The sequence below is a fragment of the Perognathus longimembris genome, chromosome 3, assembly GCF_023159225.1.
Source record: "Perognathus longimembris pacificus isolate PPM17 chromosome 3, ASM2315922v1, whole genome shotgun sequence".
Lineage (NCBI taxonomy): Eukaryota > Metazoa > Chordata > Mammalia > Rodentia > Heteromyidae > Perognathus > Perognathus longimembris.
In genome coordinates, this window is record NC_063163.1 from 50,986,993 (window position 1) to 51,013,427 (window position 26,435).

General features: G+C 33.8%; 1 protein-coding gene across 12 annotated transcripts in view; it reads right to left on the reverse strand.

Annotated features, from left to right (window-relative positions):
* Positions 1–26,435, reverse strand: part of Nbea (neurobeachin) — a 525,681-nt gene that overhangs the window by 284,340 nt on the left and 214,906 nt on the right. For 11 of the 12 annotated variants that reach the window (XM_048341508.1, XM_048341507.1, XM_048341505.1 and 8 more), the window contains one exon: positions 13,686–13,747. In XM_048341508.1, the coding sequence (XP_048197465.1) occupies positions 13,686–13,747 (62 nt within the window). Of the gene's footprint in view, positions 1–13,685; positions 13,748–18,461; positions 18,468–26,435 lie in introns of those variants that run through there. The other variant, XM_048341513.1, reaches the window with a different exon arrangement.

Consider the following 26,435-nt stretch of genomic DNA (forward strand, 5'->3'; position numbering starts at 1 on the left):
GTGTAAATATTCTCTGGTTTAAGTAAACATGTACAGTACTGTACAAGGACAAATCATAACTCAAAATCCAAAGGAGAGAGAATCAACAACTTGGAAAACATACAGTGACCTGGAAACAGTCTAGAGGTACGGGGTGCAGTTGTCAAAACTTTTACGTACAATGTACACAAATTACAATACTGCCATTCCAATTCACAGAACTTTTAAAACTTTTCAAACCATTTCTCCTGGAAACAATCATAGTGGGCTTTATTTCCTACATTTAGCAAAATTATTACTACCATCATCTTAGGCGTTACCATTAATATAATAAAATGCATCATTTTTTTGCAGAAATGTATGACATTTACTATAATCTTAAATTTAAAAACCTGATTGTATATAGGAATAATCATGCTCTGGAATTGTGACTGGAATGTTGTACATTCCAGTGAAAGGCTGACTATGCTAGGCTGGAAAATGACTGGGAATTATATAACTGTTAGTGGAATAATTTCTGGTAAGTTATCAAGACTTCAATATAAATGACTAAGAATAGTAATAATATGAAAATATTGAATAATAAAGACCCAGATTTGGAGAAAAATCATAAGCAATGATTCTATAGAATCACTTATGGTGAAGAAAATAAGGCTGGTAACTAGAGAATAAGATCACCAACAGTTTTGAAGTGAAAACAAAGAAAAAACTAAGTCAGGAAACAGAAAAAAACAAGGGTATTGTTCTTAAGATGAAGAATGTTACATATGGTAACAGACCTTACAGAAGGTGATAAAGAGACACAGGTTACAAGAGATGAATGGTTACAGGGAAATTTTCTTGAACAAGGCTTAAAAGAATGAAGTGTCCTGAAAATGGGTAAAGAGAGTGCTTTCTTCAGAGAAAAAGTAAAAAATGGATGGGAAGCATGGCTCAGTGTTAAGAGCATGGCTAGTATGTGAGAGCCCTGTGCTAAATCACACAGCTACCCAAAAAAATTCAAAATTGAAACAATAAAACTTGAATATTAAACAAATCTTTAACTGAGATTTTGCATGAAATATTTTGCCAGTTCTCATTACAGTAGTGACATTTAATGAAATGGATCTCTTAAAGACATGGAGAAACCATAAATGTTTTTCTTTCAATTTTTAAAAAATACTAAATGTGATAGAAAATAAAAACAAAGCGTATGTCTCTCAGAAAACATTGGGATTAAATATATTTTATGAAATACTCCAACAAATGTACGATTTTGGTAATTGTGGGGCAAGGCATGTCTTAAAATATTAGTTTCCAAGTCATTCATGACTATCTTTTGTCATTTGAAAATGTAAGTCCACAAAATGCACCCACACATGCCTGCTCTCCCTACTCCCACTGATGAAAAAAATGAAAAATCTAGGATAAGGTGTAAATCAACCTTGGCATCACATCTTTGTGAAGAGCTATATATATTTATTCAACTTCAGGTACAAATGCTTGCACGGAACTATCAAATCTTTAAACAGTTTTGTCACTTTTTTTTTTTTTAAAAAAAACAATTCTGCATGGATGCATAAAATTTCCTGAAGATGAAGGACTTTTTCAGGGAATTGGATCCCATGTTAAGGACCCTTTGAAACAAAACACTTTGAAGAAAAATAAGTTCCAGAAGGATGCCAATGAAATCCCCATGTTCTCTTCACAATCACTTTATGGTAGTTAGATGACCAAGTAGAAATCTCAGGCCCTGAACGTAAATCTTTTCCATCAGTTTCTCCTCATCTATGTCAGTTCAATGCACACTTTTTATTCATTCTTTTTTTGTATAATTAAATAAAGCAAATTAATATTCTCAGAAATCCATTGCATCTTGAATTTTTGAGACTATAGAAATACTATAAAGGAAAAATGAATGGATAAATTGAGATCTTTGGAAACTCTCTAATTGACTTCATATTTCCTATATGTTTATGTCTACCTATCAATAACTATCATTAAAGCATCTATGTCCTTAAAATTTTCAAAGTGAATGTTCAATATAACTGTCATATTCACAAATTTATATACTAGACCACTAAAGTACTATTTTATACCCATATTAGACATTACATACAAAATCAGATTTATTACAGGAATTTCTGATTTTTTTAATGAAAAATCATGCTGATAAAAATGGTGAAAATAAAATCAAAGAAATGGTTGGGGTTGGGGACTTTACATCAAAGCCAAGACCTATGTGGGCAAAAAATCAAAAACAAAAACCACCAAAAAAAAAACCCCAAACCGCAAAACTAAGTGTTTTTAGAACTTTAAAAATTTGTGAGTTTTTAAATTAAACAAATAACAGTTTAAATTAGAAAGATACAAGTTATTTTTCTTATTTAAATACAAGTTTAGGATTCAATAATTTGGTTTGAAGAGCTTCGTAGAATATAAACCTAGATTCTAAGTTTAAAATATAAACAAATCAAAATCCTCTATTTGTCTGTAATCAATAAAGCAATGGCTTACTTTCCATAGTTTTATACTTTGGCATACAATATTTTTATATTTTTTAATGAAATTTCATCAAAAGCTGTTATGTAAGCAGAGTGGTAGTTCAAATTTCTTTTGAAATAATCCTATTCATATGAACAGAAGGTACAAGAAAGCATTACAAAGAATATCTTGTAAAAGATTACAGAAAAGAATGAGAGATTAAGCAAAATTAGTAAATGATTTTAAAAAAGTTTGGGAGCAGAGACTAAAACTAAAGTCCTCAAATCATGACTTTATATTCCAATCCACTTGGTATAATTTTTATGATAGTCATTCTATATTCTTTTAGCGCTAAGTATAGCTGTGGAGTCCGTATGATGATATTAACAGAAAATATTAACAGAAGAAAGACATTAAGTAATATATGAAAATAAAATATAAAATTAACATCAAAGCAGTACACAGTATCCAACTTAAGTGTTGGCAATTATTACGCTACTGTACCAGTTTAACCTTAAAATCTACACAGTATTGTTCAATATGGTCATTTTTGAAGCTTTTGTGCATAGTGATATGTTGCAACTAACATCTACACTTGTATTAACATACCATAACAAAAAGGATTAGGCAAAGTATACTATTTTCAAGAATGCCTAGGTATCAACCATGCTGAACTGTGCTGTTTTCATCAGATTGAATCGTGCACACGCGCACACACACACACACACATATCTCCATTATGGGCAGGTTAGTCAGGGCCTTTCACGTGCTAATCCATTGCTCTACCACTCCCTTTCTGCACTGGTTATTTATTGGTTATTTATTTTCTTTTACCACTGGAACACAGGCTTGAATTCAGAGCGTGTGCTAGAGCCTACTTGTGCCCAGCCTTGCATTGATTATTTTCTTTTTTTTTTTCTTTTTGCCAGTCCTGGGCCTTGGACTCAGGGCCTGAGCACTGTCCCTGGCTTCTTCCCGCTCAAGGCTAGCACTCTGCCACCTGAGCCACAGCGCCCCTTCTGGCCGTTTTCCATATATGTGGTGCTGGGGAATCGAACTGAGAGCTTCATGTGTAGGAGGCAAGTGCTCTTGCCACTAGGTCATATTCCCAGCCCGCATTGATTATTTTCAAGATAAGATTTTCTTACTTTATGCTGTAGCCCTGCCTGGACTAAGATCCTGCTACTTGTGCTTGCCTTTGTTGCAGCTTAACAGGTGTTCAGCTGTTCTACATGCCTCATAGTTTGGAAAGAGAATTTTTTTTTTTTTTTTTTTTTTGTTTTTGGCCAGTCCTGGGCCTTGGACTCAGGGCCTGAGCACTGTCCCTGGCTTCTTCCCGCTCAAGGCTAGCACTCTGCCACTTGAGCCACAGTGCCGCTTCTGGCCGTTTTCTGTATATGTGGTGCTGGGGAATCGAACCTAGGGCCTCGTGTATCCGAGGCAGGCACTCTTGCCACTAGGCTATATCCCCAGCCCTGGAAAGAGAAATTTGAGCTACTGATGAAAATAAGAATCTTGTATACTTTATACTCAAGCTGGCCTTGAAGTGGGATTTTCTGATCTGTGCCTCACAAGTAGCTATGTTTATAGGTTTAAGCCATAGTATCCTCATTCAGTTCACACTGTGGCAAAATAATTTATTTGTCCATGTTACTGAACCACATTACCACTTCAAAATAGAAGTAGTTTCTAGTAGTTGCAATTCACTGATATGAAGCAGAATTATATATCATTATATTCGTAATGGATCGCTATTTTTCATAAATAGTCACCTAAAATATATGTAAAAGCCAGTACTAAAAATTTTAGTATTGTGGAGAAGTTTAGAAGTCATATTTTTAACACAAGAAAATCTTTTGCCATTTAAGATTGTGTGTGAGTTCACATACATGCACACACATACATACATATTCTCCACTACTCAAGAAAAGGAAAAAATGTAAAAAGAAAGAGACATAAAAAAACACTAGGCATCACATCTTCACAGAGAACCATTTATTTATTCCATTTTATTTGTGAATGACTGCACAGAACTATCAAGTTGATCATAATTATAATTAGCCGACCTCTGATGAGTTACAAAATTCTGGGCATCCAGAAGAGTTTGTTATACTGCTGAATTACCACAATGAAAGACAGCAATATCCATATGTGCCCAGAACAGCTTATTTTGATGAATATGGCATCTACAAGCCACATATGACTACTACCACCACTTTACATGTGACTAGTATAAGCCAAGATACAATCATAAAGATAAAAAGCCTACCCAAAGAGTAAGATAAAATAATTCACACAGGTTTAATCCTCAAAACATACAAAGAACACATATGATACACAACAGGCACATAAACCTAAAAAATATAATTATAAAAGAAAAACATATGAACAGAAAATCTTCTAATATATATGTATATATTATGGATAATACGATATGTAATCATATTCACTATCATCAGTTATTGGAGGAATGCAAATTAAAAACACAGTGAATGTGAAATACACATTCTTTTCTATTTCAAACTTCATAGTCATTAGAATGATATTTTTGTTGTTATTGTTGGTCCTGGGGCTTGAACTCTGGGCCTAGGCCCTGTCCCTGAGCTCTTCAGCTTAAGGCTAGTGCTCCACCACTTGTGCCACAGCACTACTTCCAGTTTTCTGGTGGTAAACAGGAGATAAAAGTCACGAATTTTGCTGCCTGGGCTGGCTTTGAACCAGGATCCTCAGTTCTCAGGCTTCTGAATAGCTAGGAATATAGGCGTGACCCACCAGTGCCTGAGGACAATAATTTTAAAATAAGCTATGTAAACAAATAAAAATCCCTAAGAAATAATAAATGATAGAGAAAATGTGGCGAAATTAGGAACTTTGTATATCTATCACAGAAATATAAAATGGTGATGTCATTATGGAAAACATTCAGCAGTTCCTAAAACAGGGATACATAGGAATTTTGCATTGCTATCTAGGAGCTGGTGACTCAAGCTTGAAATTCTAGATATTCTTGAGGCTGAGATCTGAATATTGCAGTTTGAAGCCAGTCAGTCAGAAAAGTTAGCAAGATTTTACAAAATAAATCAAACAAACAAAAAACATAAAAAATGGACGGAGGCATAGCTCAGGTGGTGGAGTACTAACCTTGAGTGAAACAGCTGAGTGACAGTGAAAGCCTGAGGCTGAGTTCAACCCTGTTTAACAGCACATAAAACAGAAAGAAGAGAAAGAGCCACATATCCTAGGATGCACACTCCTAGCTCTATGTCAGGTAGAAGCAGGCAGACACTTTCATACCAATCTTCAAAACAAATTATTTACAATAGGCAAAGGTGGAGACAACTTAACTGTCCATAAACAGATTACTATATCAATGAATGTCATTTGATGATAAAACAGAATGAAGTATTCTTGTTACATGCTCCAATATGAATAAAATTGAGAATATTATATTTGAAATAAATTAGTCACAAAAGACAATTTTACTTATACAAAATGCCTACAATAGGCACATTCATACAGATAAAAATCAGATTATATATACAAGGAACTGAGAGTGGGGAATTATTACTTGGTAAGTACAGAGATACTGTTTAGGGCTTGGATTACATGATAATAAAAATGTAATTAACATCCCTGAATTATACCTTTGAAATATTAATAATGGCACATATTGTGCTATGTACACATTATCACAACCTAAATCAAATCACCTCATTAGATTCATGAATACAAACTAGTAGTTACTAAGTCATCAATAAACACCTATAGAATGCTTTACAAGCTGTGCTATGTGGATGACAGTTACAGCAAAACATATGAAATCTCTGTCTACAGAAACAGAATAAATTTTGTAAAGTGTGCATTTCTTGCACTGATGAAATGAGTAACATTCACGATCTTGAAAGTCTCTAAAGTCTTGTGTCATCTTCGAAATGTCTTTCCTTCTGGATTGGTTTAAATAAATCACCTGTAACTTAAAATGTTCTCAATAAATGCAAAATAAATTAGAATAAATGTGGAATTTAAATAAAATGTTCTCAATAAATGCAAGGAATAAAGGAATGATTTGTAAAGGAATAAAGGAATGATTTGTAAAACCAGAAAAGTTTCATGAAAAAACAGAGTTTTAAATAATGGGGAAGATGTGAGGAAATTCTAACAATTGTGCTGATTGTCGTAATACCTGGAATGAATTACACTGAAACTTACATGCACAAAAATGCAAATAAAAATAGAAAAAAATGGAATAGTGTCTGTTGTCTAGGCATTTCCATCTTCCTCATTTTAACACTCATTTAACACTTCCTCATTTTATATAATATATGGTGCCACAGAGGAAGGGTCCACGGGGGAGGGGAATATATAAATCTCTGTGTATTCCTACATTCATAAATTACTATGAACATGTAGCTATTTAAGCAATGATAATAATACTACAAAAATAATCATGAGGAAATGTGCCATGGGGAGAAAAGATCCAATGAGTAATAAAAGTAAAGCATGTTGAAAAAAATCTAAGACAAAACAAATAAAATCTTACAAAGAGCAATATATTCTTTTTATTATGCTCAAAGTTGTAATGGTTGATTTGTAGCATGCAATACATTTCAGGCAAGAGAAATAGGCTGACTGTCATCACTATAATGAAATCTGTGTCTTACACAAGGTAAGAGTAGAATGATAACTACCAAGGCTTCAGAAAGTAGTGGGGATGGATAGGGAAAGGTTGATCAATGGGTAATAAAATACTGTACACTGGGGCTCGGTATGTAACCTAGTGGTAGAGTGCTTGCCTAGCATACATGAAGCCCTGGGTTCAATTCCTCAGTACCACATATACAGCAAAAGCCGGAAGTGATACTGTGGTTCAAGTGGTAGAGTGTGAGCCTTCAGTAAAAGAAGCCAGGGATAGTGCTCAGGCTCTGAATTCAAGCCTCAGGACTGGCAAAATAAATAAGTAAATAAATAAAAATATTATATACATAAGTTATAAGGAACAATAATATACTATATATTTCAAAAATCAAAAAGCTCCACAAAGAGATTGAAAAGTTTCTGTCATAGTCAAATAATGAATGTTTGAAAAAATAGGTCATGATTTGAATATTATGCATTGCATACATGTACCAAAACATTACTAAGAAATTCATTAATGAGTAAAATTTATATGTGTTTATGCATTACTTAAAAACAAATTTAAGGGGCTGAGGATATGGCCTAGTGGCAAGAGTGCTTGCCTCTTATACATGAAGCCCTGGGTTCAATTCCCCAGCACCACATCTAGAGAAAAATGGCCAGAAGTGGCGCTGTGGCTCAAGTGTCAGAGTGCTAGCTTTGAGCAAAAAGAAGCCAGGGACAGTGCTCAGGCCCTGAGTCCAAGGCCCAGGACTGGCCAAAAAATAAAATAAAAAATAATAAATTTAAGCCAGGTAATGATAGTTCATGGCTGCAATCGCAGTTTCTCAGGAGGCTGAGATATGAGATTCCAGGTTCAAAGCTCATCTGTGGATCTAGTGGTGGACTGGTAGCCTTGAGCAAAAAGACCTTATACATAGGACCTGAGTTCAAACCCAGGACTACATACACACACACACACACACACACACACACACACACACACACACACACACACATACACACACATTAAAAACACTGTATTTGCTAACTTGTCTAGATTCTGTTTTTTTTTGTGTTGTTTTTTTTTTTGGCCAGTCCTAGGCCGTGAACTCAGGGCCTGAGCACTGTCCCTGGCTTCTTTTTGCTCAAGGTTAGCACTCTGCCACTTGAGCCACAGCACCACTTCTGGCCGTTTTCTGTATATGTGGTGCTGGGGAATTGAACCTAGGGCCTCATGCATACGAGGCAAGTACTCTTGCCACTAGGCCATATCCCCAGCCCCCTAGATTCTGGATTAAAAGAAATCAAATAAAACAAAGATGTTTGTTTTAATCAAGAAGATTTCATAGAATAGAAAAAAATAATTTGATTATATATTCTTAAATTATTTGATTAAATGCTCATCTAGGAATGTGATAATGAATTGAGAAGATAACAGAACTAAGGCTGCTCTTCTGATAAGGGAAACTTTTCTGTAGGTATCCTTGCCAAGATGTATTACAAATACATTTCCTGATTATTGCCTACTGACATCAATTTATCATTCCTTCTAAAATACCACATATATGTGTTTATATACACATATATATATATATACACATATGTATAATTTTCCCTACATGTCTATGACCTGTACTATGACCCAAGTGGCTATAAACCTTATGCTTCATCATATTATCCACCTTCTGTTTAACTTTCGCTTACACCTAGGACATACTATATACCTCTACAGCACAGAAACAGATGTCAATTTTCTCTTTAACATGGAGTGATTTCACTCCACAGAAAAGAATTGGGGCAAAATGTTATCCAAATAAAAAGACAGGGATTTCTAAGATAGTTAGGACAGGAATGAGAAGACAGATTTATTCCTAAAAATAGAACATGAACCCGAAAAGACAATGACATTGAACTATCAAATGTTATTGAAGTCAGAAAGAAACTTTCAAGTCTCAACTCTATGTGAAATAGTATAATATTTTATGCAGAAATATTCCAGGAAAGGGTGGAAAATGTGTAGTACCCTGATAACCAAATAAATATATTATCTGGCCCCATAGTTTCTGATGTTCTACAAATGTGGTCAGTCATAACTGAACATCTAGCATGTTCTTTCCGCTCTATGATCTTGATCAGATCGTTTCTACAATGTGAATCCCCTTCTTTCTTACTGGTGTTCACAAAGACTATTTCAGAATTTATGACATCAGAGCCCATCTTCATCCGTCTCAGCAGGGCTTTCATGACATTCACTTAAGTTGGTCCATAGGTTCAATTTGATGAACCATACATAGTAGAATTTACTTATATTCAATTAAAATTAGGATGTCATGCTTTATTGTTCCTCAATTTCATATGTAGCTACAGAACTTGCTAATTTCATAGACAGCCCTAAACTCCTTGAGAAGTGGGAAAAATGTCACTACGGGTTTAGAAAGAATCACAATGCTTAACAATGTAGTCACTGAATAACCATTCAATTAAATGTAACATAATTTTTCATGATTTCATGAAAATTCCAAAGGCTTTGAGAAGACAAAGGCGTCATACAAAGTTTTCTTATATTTATAATTTTATTACATACCACAAAAATTATTGCAGTACTGAGTCTATATGAATACTATTTAACAGTCCTCTACATTAATCTTACTGCTTTTGTTAGTAGTATCTCTCAGCTTCATTATTTCTAGAAGGAGAAAAATCTTTTTTTTTTCTTTACCATCTGACTGAACTGAACCAAACTGGAGAAAATAATTGAAAAAATTTAAATGTTCAAAGGCAAGATCACTTGAAAAGAGAAGAATGTTCTTTAGTTGTGGTTCCTTTGTAAGTGCTGTCTTTAGAAGTCCTGGGATATGCCTTGATCACATCAGTAAAGTCACTAAAAATCCTTTTCATTTAAGTATATGAAGTATTTTGAAAAGAATAAAGTCAAATAAAAACCACAAAATAATTCAGTTAGTAACTATATGCATAGCTCCCAAGAGACATGGTTTACCTATATATTTTTAGGTTTTAAATTAGAATAAAATTATTTATTAAGTATGCATTTGTTTAATCAGTGCTCCAACCAGAAAGCACTTAAATCCTGGGAAACATTTTTTTACTTGTAGTTTTTCAATTTATAAAACATTTTCTGCTGGCTGATAAGGCACACACACACACACACAAATATGTGACATCTGCTAAGATTTATTTATGAAGACTTAAAAAAATTCTATGAGATAACATCATTCAATTTTTTTTCCTGGAGTACTTTTCATGTAGACTTCCTAAAATATCTGGAAACAATTAGAAACTATTAGAGTACTTGAAAAGTTTACCTGCTAATGAAATCTGCTACTTAGAATAAAATATACTAAGAATAATCTGATAGAAAATAGGTGCATATTAAGAGTAATGGAAAATATCTCACAGCTGACTGCAAAAGTTAAAACAAAGCTGAGACAGAAAGCCAAATATGATTTGTGAAAGCAGATGAATTTGTGGGAAATACTGTACCACACTATGTATTGATTTTGTCTAATACAAATATACATTGATTATTTTATGTGATTAATTTCACATTAGAATTCCAGGAAATGAAAGATGCTATGAGCTACAACTTTAATATAAATTAAAAGTGAGTAAATAACTAAACTATGTTTGTGTTATATCATGTAAAAATACCAAAAATCTAGTAATAGGTATTTGTAAAATAACAAATATATCATACTGGATATATCTTCTAATATCTTCTTAAAATTATAATAGTTTTTTTCCTGCAGGGATGTAAAATTTCACTGGGGATAAACTAGATGCTGTATCCCTTGGAGTTTAAAAGGCTTCCCATATGAACTGAATTATCCCTGACAAGTACCTGCAGATGCTTGTAATATGATCTCATGTAAATTTAGAACATATTTTGGACATAAACTATTATTAAAAGTAATTTAATTCAAGACCTCAAATAAAATGTAAAAGCCTAATTTTTTAATAATATGTAGCAATTTACATGAAATTTCCAATATTTAAACAAAACAATAAATAAATAAATCACCTAGCGCATTATAGTATAAACAACACAATGCTTCAAAACTGTTACATTTCCCTTTCCTTTTCCAAGCTGTAGCTGTGTACTCTCTACAAAAACTTTGACTTTCCAATGGCTTATCTAAATTTTGGGGTAAAATCACATTTTAAAGAAATAAATTATCTAGAAAATTCAATTTGCATTGAAAATTTATTTTCACCAAGAATTAAGCCACACTGTGGATATCTCAGGTGTATGTACAAGCATGAAAAATAATTTCCTCATTCACATTTTAACTATTTTTATCCATACTACTACTGATTATCATTCTATGGAGCTATACAATACTTACATAGGTCTAACTGAAAAAATAAAACAAAAAGTACTCAGGAGCTTTAAGCTTTAAAGATTCATCAAGCTTGCCTTCTGCCTTGGCATGAAGACAGCTTGCAGAACTTTGCTAATTCTATGGGGATCAACTCCATTGTACAAGAGATGCATTAAGGCCCACAAAAGAGAACACTACTTTCAAGAGAGCTATGCCAAACAGTCTCCATAGAAGCATTAACTCCATTTGTATTTACATCTCTTTATTAGAGATCTGCTACTGCTGTGTTTTGTCTTGTTCATGACTGAAATAATATGTCATCATGAATTTGAATAGTAGACAAAAATGGGAGATTATTTTTAAAAACTTTGAAGACATGTACATTTTTTTCAGTTCACAAGGAGGTAACAAGATTGATAAGAAATGTACACACTGCCTTACCCCTCTGTACATTACTTTGACAATAAAATAAATTTTAAAAATCCAGAGATCAACTAATAGTCTACAATGGTGGTTTTTCAAGCCTAATTTCACAGTATAATTGTAAATACTACCTAGTCATATTGGATTAAGAGGCATCATTTGTTTGTTTCATTAAAAACTTTTATAAAAGCAACATTTCAGTAAAACAGAGAATTATAAAACAATTTGGGCTAATTTTTTTTTATAAGCATACCCCTTTAAGTCTCTTAAGTAAAGTATACTGACTCCTTGAACCAGATAAAATAACTGAATTTTTCAAGGTGTTCAAGCACACTGAATTATTTTAAAACTTCAAGTTAAAAATCATCTGAGAGAAATGTTTATAAGACAGCTTTGCTGAACACTAAAAGAAAGTGCACTGCACAGAGAGCTTAAATTTCTCACTCTTCCTTTCAATCAATATCTGAGGCAAAGTTTCATCTCTAGGGCCCTTAATGGCAGGAATTCCTGGAGCCAGCAAATGAGTAATGTTAAACCTATGATTAGATGATGAGGCCATCAAAGACACTGGATCCTGATGCTACATTCCTCTTTATTTCTCTCAACTGCAGTGAAACAAGGGAGAAAGGAGAAGGACTTCTAAACCATTTATTTCCATAAACCCTTAGGAAAAAGAAAAAGAAGACAAATCCTTGTAAACCTAAAAGGTCCAGACAGAACTGTCAGAACATCTCTCGAACTCAGGACTTGTGGACATTAACTGACAAAATTTGCACATGGCTGCAAATGAATTCCTCCAGGATATCCTTTCCTTGACCTCTTCATATCAATATTCTTCTTGGCTAAAGAGATGGAACCAGACTTAATGACTTGCCTACGTATATATTCCTCAGAAAGTAAGCCCGAATGCTGGAAATTAATAGGTAAGTTAATTGTTTTGTTTTGTTTTGTCAATGTTTAAAGGATCAATTCAAGCCATATTACTGTTTAGAGTAAGCTGTGGTTTTAAGCAGATCTCAAGCTGCTTACGAGAAATGGTATAGATTTGTTGTTTTTTTTCTGTTGAATAAATTAGAGATTAAATGTAATAACTATGTAATACAAACATATTGAAGGTCTTTATTAGCTTGATATTATTTAAGTATAAATGTTTTTATATGATAATCTGGATCTCTAAGGGTTAGACAGAGTTGGAAAAAGGAAAGACCATTAGACTTCTAATTTAGTTATCAGAAAACTGCAATATATAATATACATTTTCAAAAGCTGAATATAGTTGTTAGGAATTCTTACAATTTCTGATCGATATCTGACTCTCCTTATCTATTTATATCATGACATACAAAAAAACAATACAAAAAAGTCTATATTTTACTGTATTACACACTCTTTGCTTGGCTACTGACACATTACTTTTCACTGGTATTTAACAAAGAGTAATAAACATTGCAATTAATAATATATTTCAATATTGTGAAATAAAGTTTGTAATGTTTAAAAGGTGAGGTACTCAGTATTGAAAGACCTACAACAATGATGAAACTAGAGAGAATAGAAAATGGAAGAAGGAGGGCGGAAGAATATACCAGATAAACACAGATATCAGAAAATGGGAGACTGAGAATGAGACTGAGAATTAGACAATATCTACATAGAAGGTAATATCTACAATACTTACATATTAAGACCATGTACTTTCTAATAATAGCTTAATATAAATTGTTTTCTTTATCTCCGTGGTAAGAGAAAGATGTTTAAAGAAATCATACGCAAACATATATGCACAGACATTTTATGAATCCCAAACAAAAAAATCCTCATCTTCATACAAACTAAGGTAGCCATGTTAATGAGATTCTGTACCTGAGAGCAAAGCAGCATAACAAGCTCAACCACGGATGTGCTGGACTTCATACAGACAAGGCCTACAAAATAGAAAGGTAAAAATGAAATGAAATCACAATGGCCACAAAGCCTCTAGAGTTCAAATCATTACAGAGTGTTATAAAAACTTTGCTTAAAACAAAACTAACATAGAATAAGGGGAATATTCACTGGCATATGCTTTCATATTAATTTAAAAATATTTAGATTTCAGAAACATTGGAGAATTATTAAAAAGCTAATTTCATATTTCAGGTACTGTTTGATTAAGATATTATAGCAAGTGTTATTAAAATTGTTGAGCTAATAATGGCTGTGTTTCTTCTGTAAACATTTGTTCTGTGATTGTTTCCCTTATCATTGAAGATCTGCACAAGCTTTCTTTGAAAGACAAAGTTAAAATAATTGACAAAGACAGAATTTCCTATAGCATACAGAATGTTTCAAAGCTTTCAAACTAGCTCCAGGAGAGGGGTAGTTGAATGTTTTGAGTATGTAATAATGAGCACCACATCACTGGCCATACAGTAGCTGGGAGCCATTGTGAGTGTCTATGTACACACTCTCTTTTAATTCGCATCTTCTAATATTCAGTTCTACAGGTAAGGAAACAGCTTTTTTTTAGAAATAATTTAAACATTAATTACTCCTCAAAACTTCCAGGTAAAGGATGTTTGATCTATAATATTATATATGATAAGGTTAATGATCATAATACTAGTTTTTAAAAATGCCAGTATGTAATCCAGAATTAACAGTCTCTATGAAAAGGTACACCAGGTATGACATTTGTGAACACAAGACATTCTAAAAGTAGTTTTTGCTGTTTTTTAAGAACCTTTTTGCAATAGATAAATGCACCTTTTAGCAAGAAATCCCTGGGTCTTCCATATGCTGCTGTTAAACTGAAAACTGAAGGTTAACTCTTCTTTTTTTCCGTAAGGTAATTTCAACAAATGGTCTCAAGAACAGTGTAAACATTAGCGAATCTATTTATTGTAGGTGGTAGATAAATGACCTTTTGTATGTCTGTTGAGAACAACCATATTCTTATTGTAAAGAGAGACAGAACGAGCTTCAAGAAGGCACTAGTATTCTATCTTATCAAATCTTTGAGCTTACAGTTAAGTAAAGAAATAAGAAGCAGAAGAAAAAACATACCTAACGGCTTAGAAATATGAGACTTTGCTAGATGGAATTATTATATTTGTTGTATTCATTTTAACATATATTACCTTAAAGTAAAAGTTAGAAATACACACACACACACACACACACACACACACACAAATACACACATAGTGTTAGATACTGGAGCTTGAACTCAGGGCCGTGAGTGGTTCAACCTTCTCACAGTTATTATGCCACTTGAGCCAGGCTTGTAGTTCTAACTTGTGTTGATTCAGTTCAGAAAAATGTCTTACAGATTTGTCTGCCTGGGCTGCTTATGAACCCTGAACCTCCCCACTCAGACTCACAAGTAGTTAGGATTGTTAAGTATGAGCGCCTGGCTCCTGGCTATGTTCCTTTGTTATGGACTAACTTTTAAAGCAAACTTCTGAAAACTATGTAATAATTAGATTAATAACACTTAGGTATATTATCATTCTATTATAAAATACATAGAAAAATGCATCTTAATTAATGCCTCTTTTGAAAGCAATAACAATAAATTGATAGGATAGAAAAATTAATTCTTAAACAGTATTTACTCCCAGTACTTCATTGAGTGCAATTTGAACTCCAGAGCAAACCCCTGTATGAATGTGTTTTGTCTGATTTTAGATGAAATAAACTAATGAATCCTCCTTTAAAGGAAACATAGAAACTAACCTTTACAATGAGAACTCAAGCAAAACAATTTTGGATTTTTTTTTATCTTCAAAAATTATAATTTCAGTGGAACTTTCTCTGCATGTCCATAAGAGTATTACTAAAAAATGGTAAAGACCGATGTTATGAAAATACAAACATTGTCTGATGATTCTTTATCCTTAATAGCACCATTATATGAAATTTTGAGTTGTATATAACAAATGTGACTTTGGATAACTTTAATAAAAATCTCAAGAAAGTCAAATTTATGTGGTGATATAAATAACTTTTAAGTGCTAAATACATTAAGCAAATATTTTGCCAGAAAATGTCTCACGCACATTGAGTTTACCCTATTCTTATGTAGCAGGAAATTCAGAATTCAATAATGTTACCTGATGTTTCTTTATGAGAAAATTATAATATTAACATTGAAAGATGATAGTAATAAACAAGACATTATTACTATTAATTTGGTAAAAACCTGACAGAGTACTTCAAATTAAGTCATACTTAAGTTTACATGCATCATAAGCCATTTTCAATATATGCGGTTGCACTTAATTCTCTTAGTAACCCTGAACTAATTATTAATCACTAAATGCATTTTTAAAAGAAGATATTGGGTGACTAGTCAAGACAAATTCAGTAAGTTGTGCAATTGAGATCTAATTTCAAGTCATATAATTAAAAATACCATTAATATTTGCTATAGAACTATGGACGATTCAGCATTAAGATGATGGACATATATGATTATAGGAAAGGCTATGATGGTAGGTTCCAAGGATAATGTGACAACTTTCTTAGTGAAGATAGCTTGTACTCGTCAGAGATGGGGGGGATAATAGTTAAAGCAAAAGGTACAGATGAAACAATGAACAAAGAGAGAAAAAATTTTAAAGGTTTTACAGATTGGATGGAGGCTAGAGGACTAAAGTGCAGAGGGTATTTGAAAGAGGAACTGAAAGAATAAGTTAAAATTCAAAGAGAAGTAAAAATGAAAATAAAATACAATCATAAATGGTTCTGAAAGTTCAAAGAAAGAATTTGGAAACAACTATAAATCGAGGGAATCGTTATGTGTAACACTTATTCTGAGATGACAATCTTGTGCTTTGACAGGACCTAACTTCCCAACAAAAATCCATTTAGAATTATGAACCAATGCATTGCATATTTTCACCAGAAAAAAATGCCAGAATAAAATATTCTGATCAGAAATACTAAGCCAATAGTTCAAACTGTAGTGGATTACCATCATAAAATGAATAACTGCAATATAGACAATAAATATTTTGAGGGCCTGACAGAGAGAGGCTTGTAAACAAGAGGTCTCTCAGAGTATGCGAACTTGCTGTACCACACACACACAATTAATTGGAAAGGAAGGGAAGAAATTAGGTGACTTTACTTAAAGACAGACAATGGTGGTAGAGAATCTTGAGAACTTCATAGATAGAGACTATGGAGGACAGAGCCAGCAAGTTTGCCTGGGAGAAATTACAGGGATGTAACATTTAGGGTAAGGATTTTCAGCCTATTAAGGTAGAGGGGAGAGAGAAAAAGAGAGAGAAAGAGAGAGAGAGAGAGAAGACAGGGAGAGAGAGAAATAAAATATAAAAATGGAATTGGAATGTAAGATTATATATCATAATTAAAGCTTTACTTTTCTGTTTATGATCCTGATTGGTAATTATAATAAGTAGTTGATCTCTTGGAATACCAAAAGGAGGGTAATTTATTTTCTTTTAAATATAGATTCATCCCAATGGTTTAAGGAAGACTACATTAAAATCTTACTATTAATGATTTCCCTCAATACTGTATTAAAGTTAAGCAACTGAATTCAGGAAACCGGAAATTTAATATCTCAAATTTCTCACCATAGCTATACTTTTGGTAAACTTTTCAATATAGTTCCCACAAACACAACTGAACCATTTTAGAAGTGATATATCTATATGATTAAGAATATATAAATATGATTAATTATATATATATCATTTACAAATCATATATATATATATGAATATGATCAGGAATGCTGAAAGGTGGGGAGAAGGCAGAGCCATGGACTTAAGATCTAAGGAACCACATGGTGATAAGCTACATTTACCTCACATATCCTAGACTTGGAGGCAAACAGGCCAGTAACCCAGACAGGCCAATAAATGTTGCCCCAAACTTTGCTCTCTGTAGCCAGCAGAACAAGAAAAGAGCAATCCAGAAGAAAGAAAGTACAGCTGCTATACTCAATTATACATTATAGCCACACAATTTCCTACTATTCATTCTGACTGGTTTATTAAAAGAATCTTTCCAGTTTGTTTTCCAGTGATATATTTAAAAAGATTCAACTATGAATAGAGAAGAAGAGAGTATTCTAATGGCCTTATTAACATTAGCACTGAAACTTCAAAATCTGTTCAAAGTTACTCCTTTTAGTTGTTGCTGTTGGTGGTGGTGGTCCTGGGGCTAAAACTCTGCCTGGGTAGTGTCCCCAAACTCTTTTTCTCAAGGCTAGCACTCTACTACCTTGAGCTACTGCTTCATTACTGGTTTTCTGGGTTAATTGGTGATATGAGTCTCATGGACTTTCGTGCCCCGGTGGTTTTTAACACTGATGTTCAGTTCGTAGCTTCCTGAACAGCTAGGATTACAAGACTGAGCCACCAGTTCCAGGCCTCAAAGTTACTCTCTCTCTATGTGTGAGATATTATATTTGTGCTAATTTATCAAAATGTACCAGGAAATATTTTGCAAGTTCTTTTTTTATTTGAGACAGAATTGTATTAAGTAGGCTACATTGGCTTTGAACATTCAATATTCTTGCCTCAGTCTCTTCAGTGCTTGAATTACAAATATTTGCCACCATACTGTTCTAACAATCCCTTAATGTTCAAATCTTAGCTTTATGTGACTAACTTCTGTTTGAACATTCTATCAAAATGCTATTTTTCATTAACATATACTATAAATTGGGTTTAAATTACTTGCTATTAACAAAGTTTGAGATTGGCTACATTCTGCGCTGCCCCTCTCCCCTCCCCCGCCCTGCCCCCCCAGCTCTGGGGTTCAAACTCAAGGCTTAGGCCTGAGTTTTTCTGTTCAAGGCTTGTGCTCTACCACTTGAGCCATAGCTCACCTTCTGTATTTTTAATTGTTAACTGGAGATCAGAGTCATGGACTTTCTTGCCCAAGCTGGCTTCAAACCACAATCCTCAGATCCCAACTTCCTGAGTAGCTAAGATTAAAGGTATGAGCTACTGGGGCCCAGCTTGAGAATGGCTAACGTTTGAAACTCCTGCCTTTAACTAACTTATTTAAGAAACTACACTTAATCCACTTTACACCTTGTATTGAAGAAGGACCTATGAGAATTTAAGATCTATCTATCTATCTATCTATCTATCTATCTATCTATCTATCTATCTACCTACCTACCTACCTACCTACCTACCTACCTACCTATACCTATACTCTTTTGTTTGAAGGAATAAACAGGCAAGTTATAAAATATACAAATATATAAAACTATAGTCCTGAAAACATAATTATAGCAGGAAGCTATATTTCCAAATTACGTAAATCTATAATTTTTGAGGTTTGCATGGGATAATTTCATACACAGGATTTAACTCTAGTTTCACAATACAAGGTGACTAACCCAAGTGACTTTCCCTTTTGTTGTTAAAGTTCCCCGAGAAAGCAAACTAGATCTTCAAAATCTACTGGTATTGCTTAAAGCAGACTTCTTAAATTCAAGCCAAGCAGAATGTACCATTTAAAGAAAATACCAGAGATATGTAATTAGTCTAACTTTAGTAATTCTTACAAACAAACATGTTTTTGAAAGTGTTTTCAACTTATAACACTGATAACAGCCTTAAAAAGTCACATAAATTAATATTAATTTATAATTCAACTAAAAAAGTTTATTAAGATAATATGATATAAATCATGTATCTGAATAACACATATCACTAAAGTAAAATTATTTTGTCTAACCATAAAATGTTATATGTATTCTAGTTATAGTTCAGAACAAGATCTTAGTTCCAATATATGTGTTATATACCAGAAATTATCCCAATAATGGTGATAAAGAAGTTAGTGTATTTTGTTTCAAATTTAAAAAATAGTGGAACAATGTATGATTCTGGTCTAGAAAAAAAATGAAACAGGTATGTCCTGTGTTAATAAGCCTGTATTCTCTGTTCCCACAGATGAACTGAGTAGTTTCAAGTGAAAAGACCAAAAATTACCTCATAACCATTTTATAACAGTTACTTGGAAAGCAAGATAAGTGATATTATTGAAGTAATTATACAAAAACAATGAAATTAAGAAATATCACAAGGCAGGAAATAATATATAGTTGTTATTTTGTAAAGAAACAGTGACTTAGGGATCATTCTAAGATCAGTAATCACCAATTACATTATTAACATCATAAAAACCTGTTTAAATTGAAATAAACATCTCTTTTCTTGAGTATGCCTATTCCCAAGAATTCTATTACCAAAAACAAACAAACAAACATAGCTATTGAGCTATTGTGATCCTCTGCTAGGACTATCCTAGACATAATACTAATTATTACAAGTGAGGGAAACCATGAAGCCTATGTTTCTTTGGGTCTGGCTTACTTCACTTACTATGATTATTTCTAAGTCTTTCTAGTTCCTTATGAATGGGACAATGTCATTCTTTCTCGTGGAAACACAAAATTCCATTGTGTATATACATCACATTTTCTTGATCCATTCATCTACTGAGGGGCTCCTCCGTTGCTATCTTGGCTATAGTAAGTAATGCTGCAGTGAACATACCAGTACTGGCAGCTTTAGTATGTCCTTGTTTGTAATCATTTGGATAAATGCTCAGGAGTGGGATTGCTGGATCATAGGGGACTTCTTTTTTTTTTTTTTCTTTCTTTTTTTTTTTTTTTTTTTTTGGCCAGTCCTGGGCCTTGGACTCAGGGCCTGAGCACTGTCCCTGGCTTCTTTTTGCTCAAGGCTAGCACTCTGCCACTTGAGCCACAGCGCCACTTCTGGCCGTTTTCCATATATGTGGTGCTGGGGAATCGAACCCAGGGCCTCATGTATATGAAGCAGGCACTCTTGCCACTAGGCCATATCCCCAGCCCCCATAGGGGACTTCTATGTTTAGTCTTTTGAGGAACCTCCATACTGCTTTCCAAAGTGGATGAACAAGTTTACATTCCCACCAACAGTGTAGTAGCATTCCCTTTTGGCCATATATCCCCACCAGCAACTACTATTATTTGTTTTCTTTATAGCGGTCACTATAACTGGGATGAAGTGAAATATCAATGTAGTTTTGATTTGCATTTCTTTTATGGCCAGAGATGCCAGAAACATAGGTTCCATGGTTTCCCTCATTTGTAAAAATTAATATATGTCTAGGATAGTCCTAGCAGAGGATCACAAAAGCTAAATAACTCTGTAGATATGACCATAAAATGATGCTAATTTGAAATAAATTCCAAGACATGGAAACAATGTTTTTTTTAATTTTTATGTGCTGTGTGATGTTATTTATTTTTTCTTTTGTTATTTCCACCCCCCCTTTGGTTTATCTGCTGTTGTCACTGGTTTTGAATTTGGCAAGGTGTATACATGTTTGTCTGATCTGGGGAATGGAAGGAGAATCACAAAATGATGAAATAAATGATAAAGGGTGAACACCAATGAAACTCACAAGATATTATGTTGAAAATAAACTTTATAACAAGGGAAAGGAGTCTCGGGGACAGGGAGGGAAAGTGGGAGAAAATGCGGGAGGAGGTAACACTGTTGGAATGTGGCTTAGTGGTAGAGTGCTTACCTAGCATGGATGAAGCTGTTGGTTCAATTCCTCAATACCACATAAACACAAAAAGCTAGAAATGGCACTGTGGTTCAAGTGGTAGAGTGCTAGTCTTAAGCAAATGAAGCTCAGGGACAGTACCCAGGCCCTGAGTTTAAACCCCAGGAATGGCAAAAAAAAAAGAGAGAGAGCGCGAAAGAAAGGAAGAAATGAATGTACTCATTATCTTACTTTTGTTACTATAACCCCTCTGTACAGAACTTTTACAATAAAATAAAAGCAAATTAAAAATACATAGAAAGAAAACACATCTAGTTGATAATATTTTAAAATTAGATGTTCTGTTGTCTTGCAGTTTGCATCCTCTGATTTTTAAAGGAAGTAGTTTTAAAACTAATCACATGTTTCAATGAGAAAAATATCTTTGGTTGAGCTCAGTGCAATGAAAAGAACTCTACGAAGTACAGAAAACCCAGTAAGCATGAATAATAACATTTATCATGTATCACATCATATTTTTCCATATGGAGAAGGAAATAGTATTTTAATGTTTAAAACTGGCATCACAAGACTAACTTGTAGTATGACAAATCTGTTGCTAATGATTGAGTTTAAGTTACATACAGTACAGTATATTCTGTTAACTAGGTACTAGCCAAAACTAGTTTCAATTCTAGCCTTATGCAATAGTGGTTCACACCCATAATCCCATCAACTCAGTAGATGGAGACAAAGAGTTCAAGGAAAGAGATAGCAGCTGTGTTAGCATTAGCTCAACAAGCAAGCCAGGCATAGTGATAGACAATTGTGATCCCAGTTACTTGTAATGTGAAAATAGAAGGATTCCAGTCTGATGCTAGATCCAAGCAAAGACTTGAGTTATTATACGAAAATAGCCTAAAGAAAAAGAGCTGGAGGGCTGGGAACATGGCCTAATGGTAAAAGTGCTCAGCTCGTATACATGAAGCCCTGGGTTCGATTCCCCAGCACCACATATATAGAAAAGGCCAGAAGTGGCACTGTGGTTCAGGTGGCAGAGTGCTAGCCTTGAGCCCAAAAGAAGCCAGGGACAGTGCTCAGGCCCTGAGTCTAAGGCCCAGGACTGGCAAAAAAAAAAAAGAAAAAAGAAAGCAAGCTACAGAAAGAGAGCTGGAGGTATGGCTCAAGTGACAGAACTTTTACTTAGCAAGCAAGAGGCCCTGATTTCAAATCCCAGTACTCCCTAAATAACAGTTGTCCTTAGCAAGAGGATAATACGTATACAAGCAACCAGCCGACTACCCAACCAACGAACCAACAATAATGAAAACAAAATAACCTCACCAGAAATAATAAAAACAGACATGGAGAGTAGGGAAGGGAAGCTTAAGCTTCTGTAAAAAGTTCATGAGCCCACAAATCTATATATGTACTGGCTTACATGTAGTTGAAAATAAAGAAAATCTTACCATGCATGGGAAAAACAGTCTCACAATCTTGATTTTTTATTATCTTTGTTACTATAAAAACAAAAGAAGGCAGTGGCCCACAAGTATAGTCTTAACTTACTAAGATCTGAGGATCCCAGTTCAAAGTCAGTCCAGACAGGAAATTTCAAAAATTCTTGTGTCCAATTAATCACCAAAAAGTGAAGGTGTGGCTCAAGTGGTAGAGTACTAGCCTTCACAACAAAGCTCAGGGACAGCACTTAGATCTGGGGTTCAAACATCAGGATCAGTATGATTTTTTTCAAGGACACAATAATAATCTTTTAATAATCAGACCAACAATGGTATGCATACTTAAGTAAACCATTTTGCAGGAACATCAATCAAATCAAGTTCTTACAAACAGTATCAGGATACCATTCAGTCAAATAAACCATACAGAAAGCCAAAGATTCCCACTTTGCAATCATGAAGGAAGGTTTCTGAGGGAGGTACTGCAGAAAGGGAAAATACTACGCTACACTGGAGAAAGCTGTAGAAGTGAAAGATCTCTCAATCTCTTTCTCTCTCTTGGTTCTGATTTACAATGGTTTTTCCAATAACCAAAGCTGTAAATTCATAGAATTCGATCACTAGCAATCTTCACAGAGGAGTAGTCTTATATTATATATTTATACAGTGGAATTATTGTGCAGAAAATTATTCATAAAGTGATTAGTGTACACTATAGGAAAATATAAAACATATGAACACTAGGAGAATGTATCAAAAACAAATTATAATACATACTGAATTAGTTTGGCATTTAACATTTTTTATATTTATGTCACATATTATCTATCATCTAAAGATTTTGAAAATATATCAATAAAACTACTAAAATATAACTAGTTAATTCACAGTGGTATATAGAATACTGAATTAATTTAATTATACCAGATATTTCCGTAGTTAACTTTTAGCCAATTCTTTCAAAAACTGGTGTTTCAAAATATGTATTACATTCAAACACACACATAATTTCAAACACAGCAAATTCTAATAATTTAAAAATTAGAAGGCATTTTCTTGTGTATTAAAACTGGCCTTTAAAGAGTCTTCTGTCCATGCACACAATGAACAACATGAGCACAAGAGAGCAGGCAGAAAAGTGCTGACGACTTCTCCACTGTAACATGTAGGAAATGTGTATTCTCTTATCTGATTTCCTTGGGCTTCTCTAGCAAGACTTAATCAAAGCGATGGCTTATTTCTCTTGTGATCCAGGGTCCACCTAAGCTGTAGCAATTCCACTCCTAATTAAGGAGCATCTGTAATGTGGAAAATGTTGTTTTGATACCAGAGAAAGGACAGATGAGAGACTGATGGCAAAAGTTGACTTGCCCTGGCCCTGACCTCCCAACCTGAAACTAGAGCGCAAGTAACAACATATTAGGATAGCCAAAATCAGGGCCAAGAAAAGTTGACTTGTACATGTTCTATGGAGATGCCTTGGTATTTAAAATTCAATTTATCAAGTAATAACTTGGATGCTGATATTAACCAGTTACTTCTTTCATTTCCCTTGAAACAGCTTAATTTTAGTGTTAATCTTGACCTCTTAAAACTAGACAATTTTACTAGTATTGCAGAATGCTTTACTCAATCTAGTTTATAACTAAACCCAAATTCTAGATGGTCTTAATGTAGTCTTTACAAACTAAATAGATGTGTAAATTTCAAGTAAGACTTGCTTTTCTTGATGCTAAATTTGTTGGCAGGTAAACAGTAGATTAATTACATTTTAAATTATAATCTGAAACAATATAATATACATCATGTTGAAGTACATGTAACTGAAGTAAATATTTTACAAAATAGTGCTTCCTCTCACTGTGAATATCTGATCTATGCTATGCTATGCTATGCTGATGACACCCTATAATGAATGTGTCATAACTAACCTGTAGCTTGAACCATCAGCTATTTTCAGATGGTCCATGAACTAAAAATAAGTTTCACATTTTGAAATGGTTGAGAGAAAGCAAGAAAGTTTCAATACAATTTAAACTTAAATAAAATTCAATTTTAGCACTCATAACGTGCTACATAACGTGCTACCAAAATAGTCAGATTCACTTATATATGTCAATGGCTATATCTATGGAAAAGCTGAGTATTTAGGACAGAAACTAAGTTTAAACAAAGTTTAAATGTTTCCTTTTTGACCCGATTCAGAAAGCTTGCTAAACTTTGCACTAAAGGAATCAGTTTCTCTAATGTGCATGTCCACAGTTCTGTGTCCTTCCAGTGGGTCTTCCTGCACTAAACTGACATGGAAAGAAGAGATGTGAGAGGGGAAAGGAAATGACTTAGAAACATACAGGATTGGGGCTGGGAATATGGCCTAGTGGCAAGAGTGCTTGCCTCGTATACATGAAGCCCTGGGTTCCTGCTAGCCTTGAGCAAAAAGAAGCCAGGGACAGTGCTCAGGCACTGAGTCCAAACCCAGGGCTGAAAAACAAACAAACAAACAAAAAACCAAAAAATACCATATAGGGTCTTTGTCATGTAGGTATAAGATTTCTATTTTGTCTGGACTTAAATACAGGAGTAAGAAGTATGGAATTGAAGACAAAAGTATTTACGGAGAATCTTGTATCCCTTAAATGTCAGTTTCTGATTGGCCCCCTAAAGGCTGCCAAGTGTTTCTGCAGAGAAAGTTGGTGCATACAACAGCCAGTTACACTGCACTGCACTGAAACATTAAATGGGGACAATGTCTTCTTTTCAATTTCATATGCTTTCAACTTCCTTTCTCTATCTTTCCTTGTCCACACTTAAACCCTTATTTAAAATCCTATTTGGTCAGAAAAATGTGTTTTGTCTGCCTCTGTGCCATCCTTGCTGTTTTTAATGGGCAGGTTGCTTCTAAATCTTAATTTGAGTTTATCCCTCTGTGCTCAAAATTTCTGTTGCTTTTGTCAAACTCATCATCCTTGGCTCTCCCCTTCAGTCCCATGTTGTTTTCCCTTGATTTTCAATGGTGATTGTGAAACAAGAGCTTTCCTGACTCTGCTGATGACACACCCCAATATGCCTGGTTTCTCATCCAGGTTTAATATGTTGTACGTCTTGTGTTTATGTTTCAAAAATTTATATATTTGAAAATAAAGTATTACCAGGGAAGTCAAATATTGGAAAGCCCAGCTTTGTAGAGTAGTAACAAACTGTCAGTATTACAGTGAGATATATTATTAAGTAGACAATACAGAAAATGGTTAGTTTGCCATCACGAACAAAATACTCAGTGTTTGAATACGTTAATGAAGGAAGTTTTTTTGTATTGTTCCTTGATAAATTATAGTTTTCTCTATCACTAATATCACCAATTCAACAATAGGAAGCTTCGTTTTTTCATCTTTTAGCCTATTAACAAGTGCTTTTGGACACACATGATACAGCAGGTCCTGGTAACCTGGAACAACTTATCCTCTGGCAGATGATAGATATTATCAAACAATTACCTAAGTACAATTGTGACCCACGCTCTCAAGAAAAAATACATTGTGCTATATGACAGATATAGTTTTAAGTTTCCAAGGGAACTTTAGGTTCAAACTTGAAGTCAATCTTCTTAGAGGAAGTTTCTAACAGATTTAAAAGTATCATC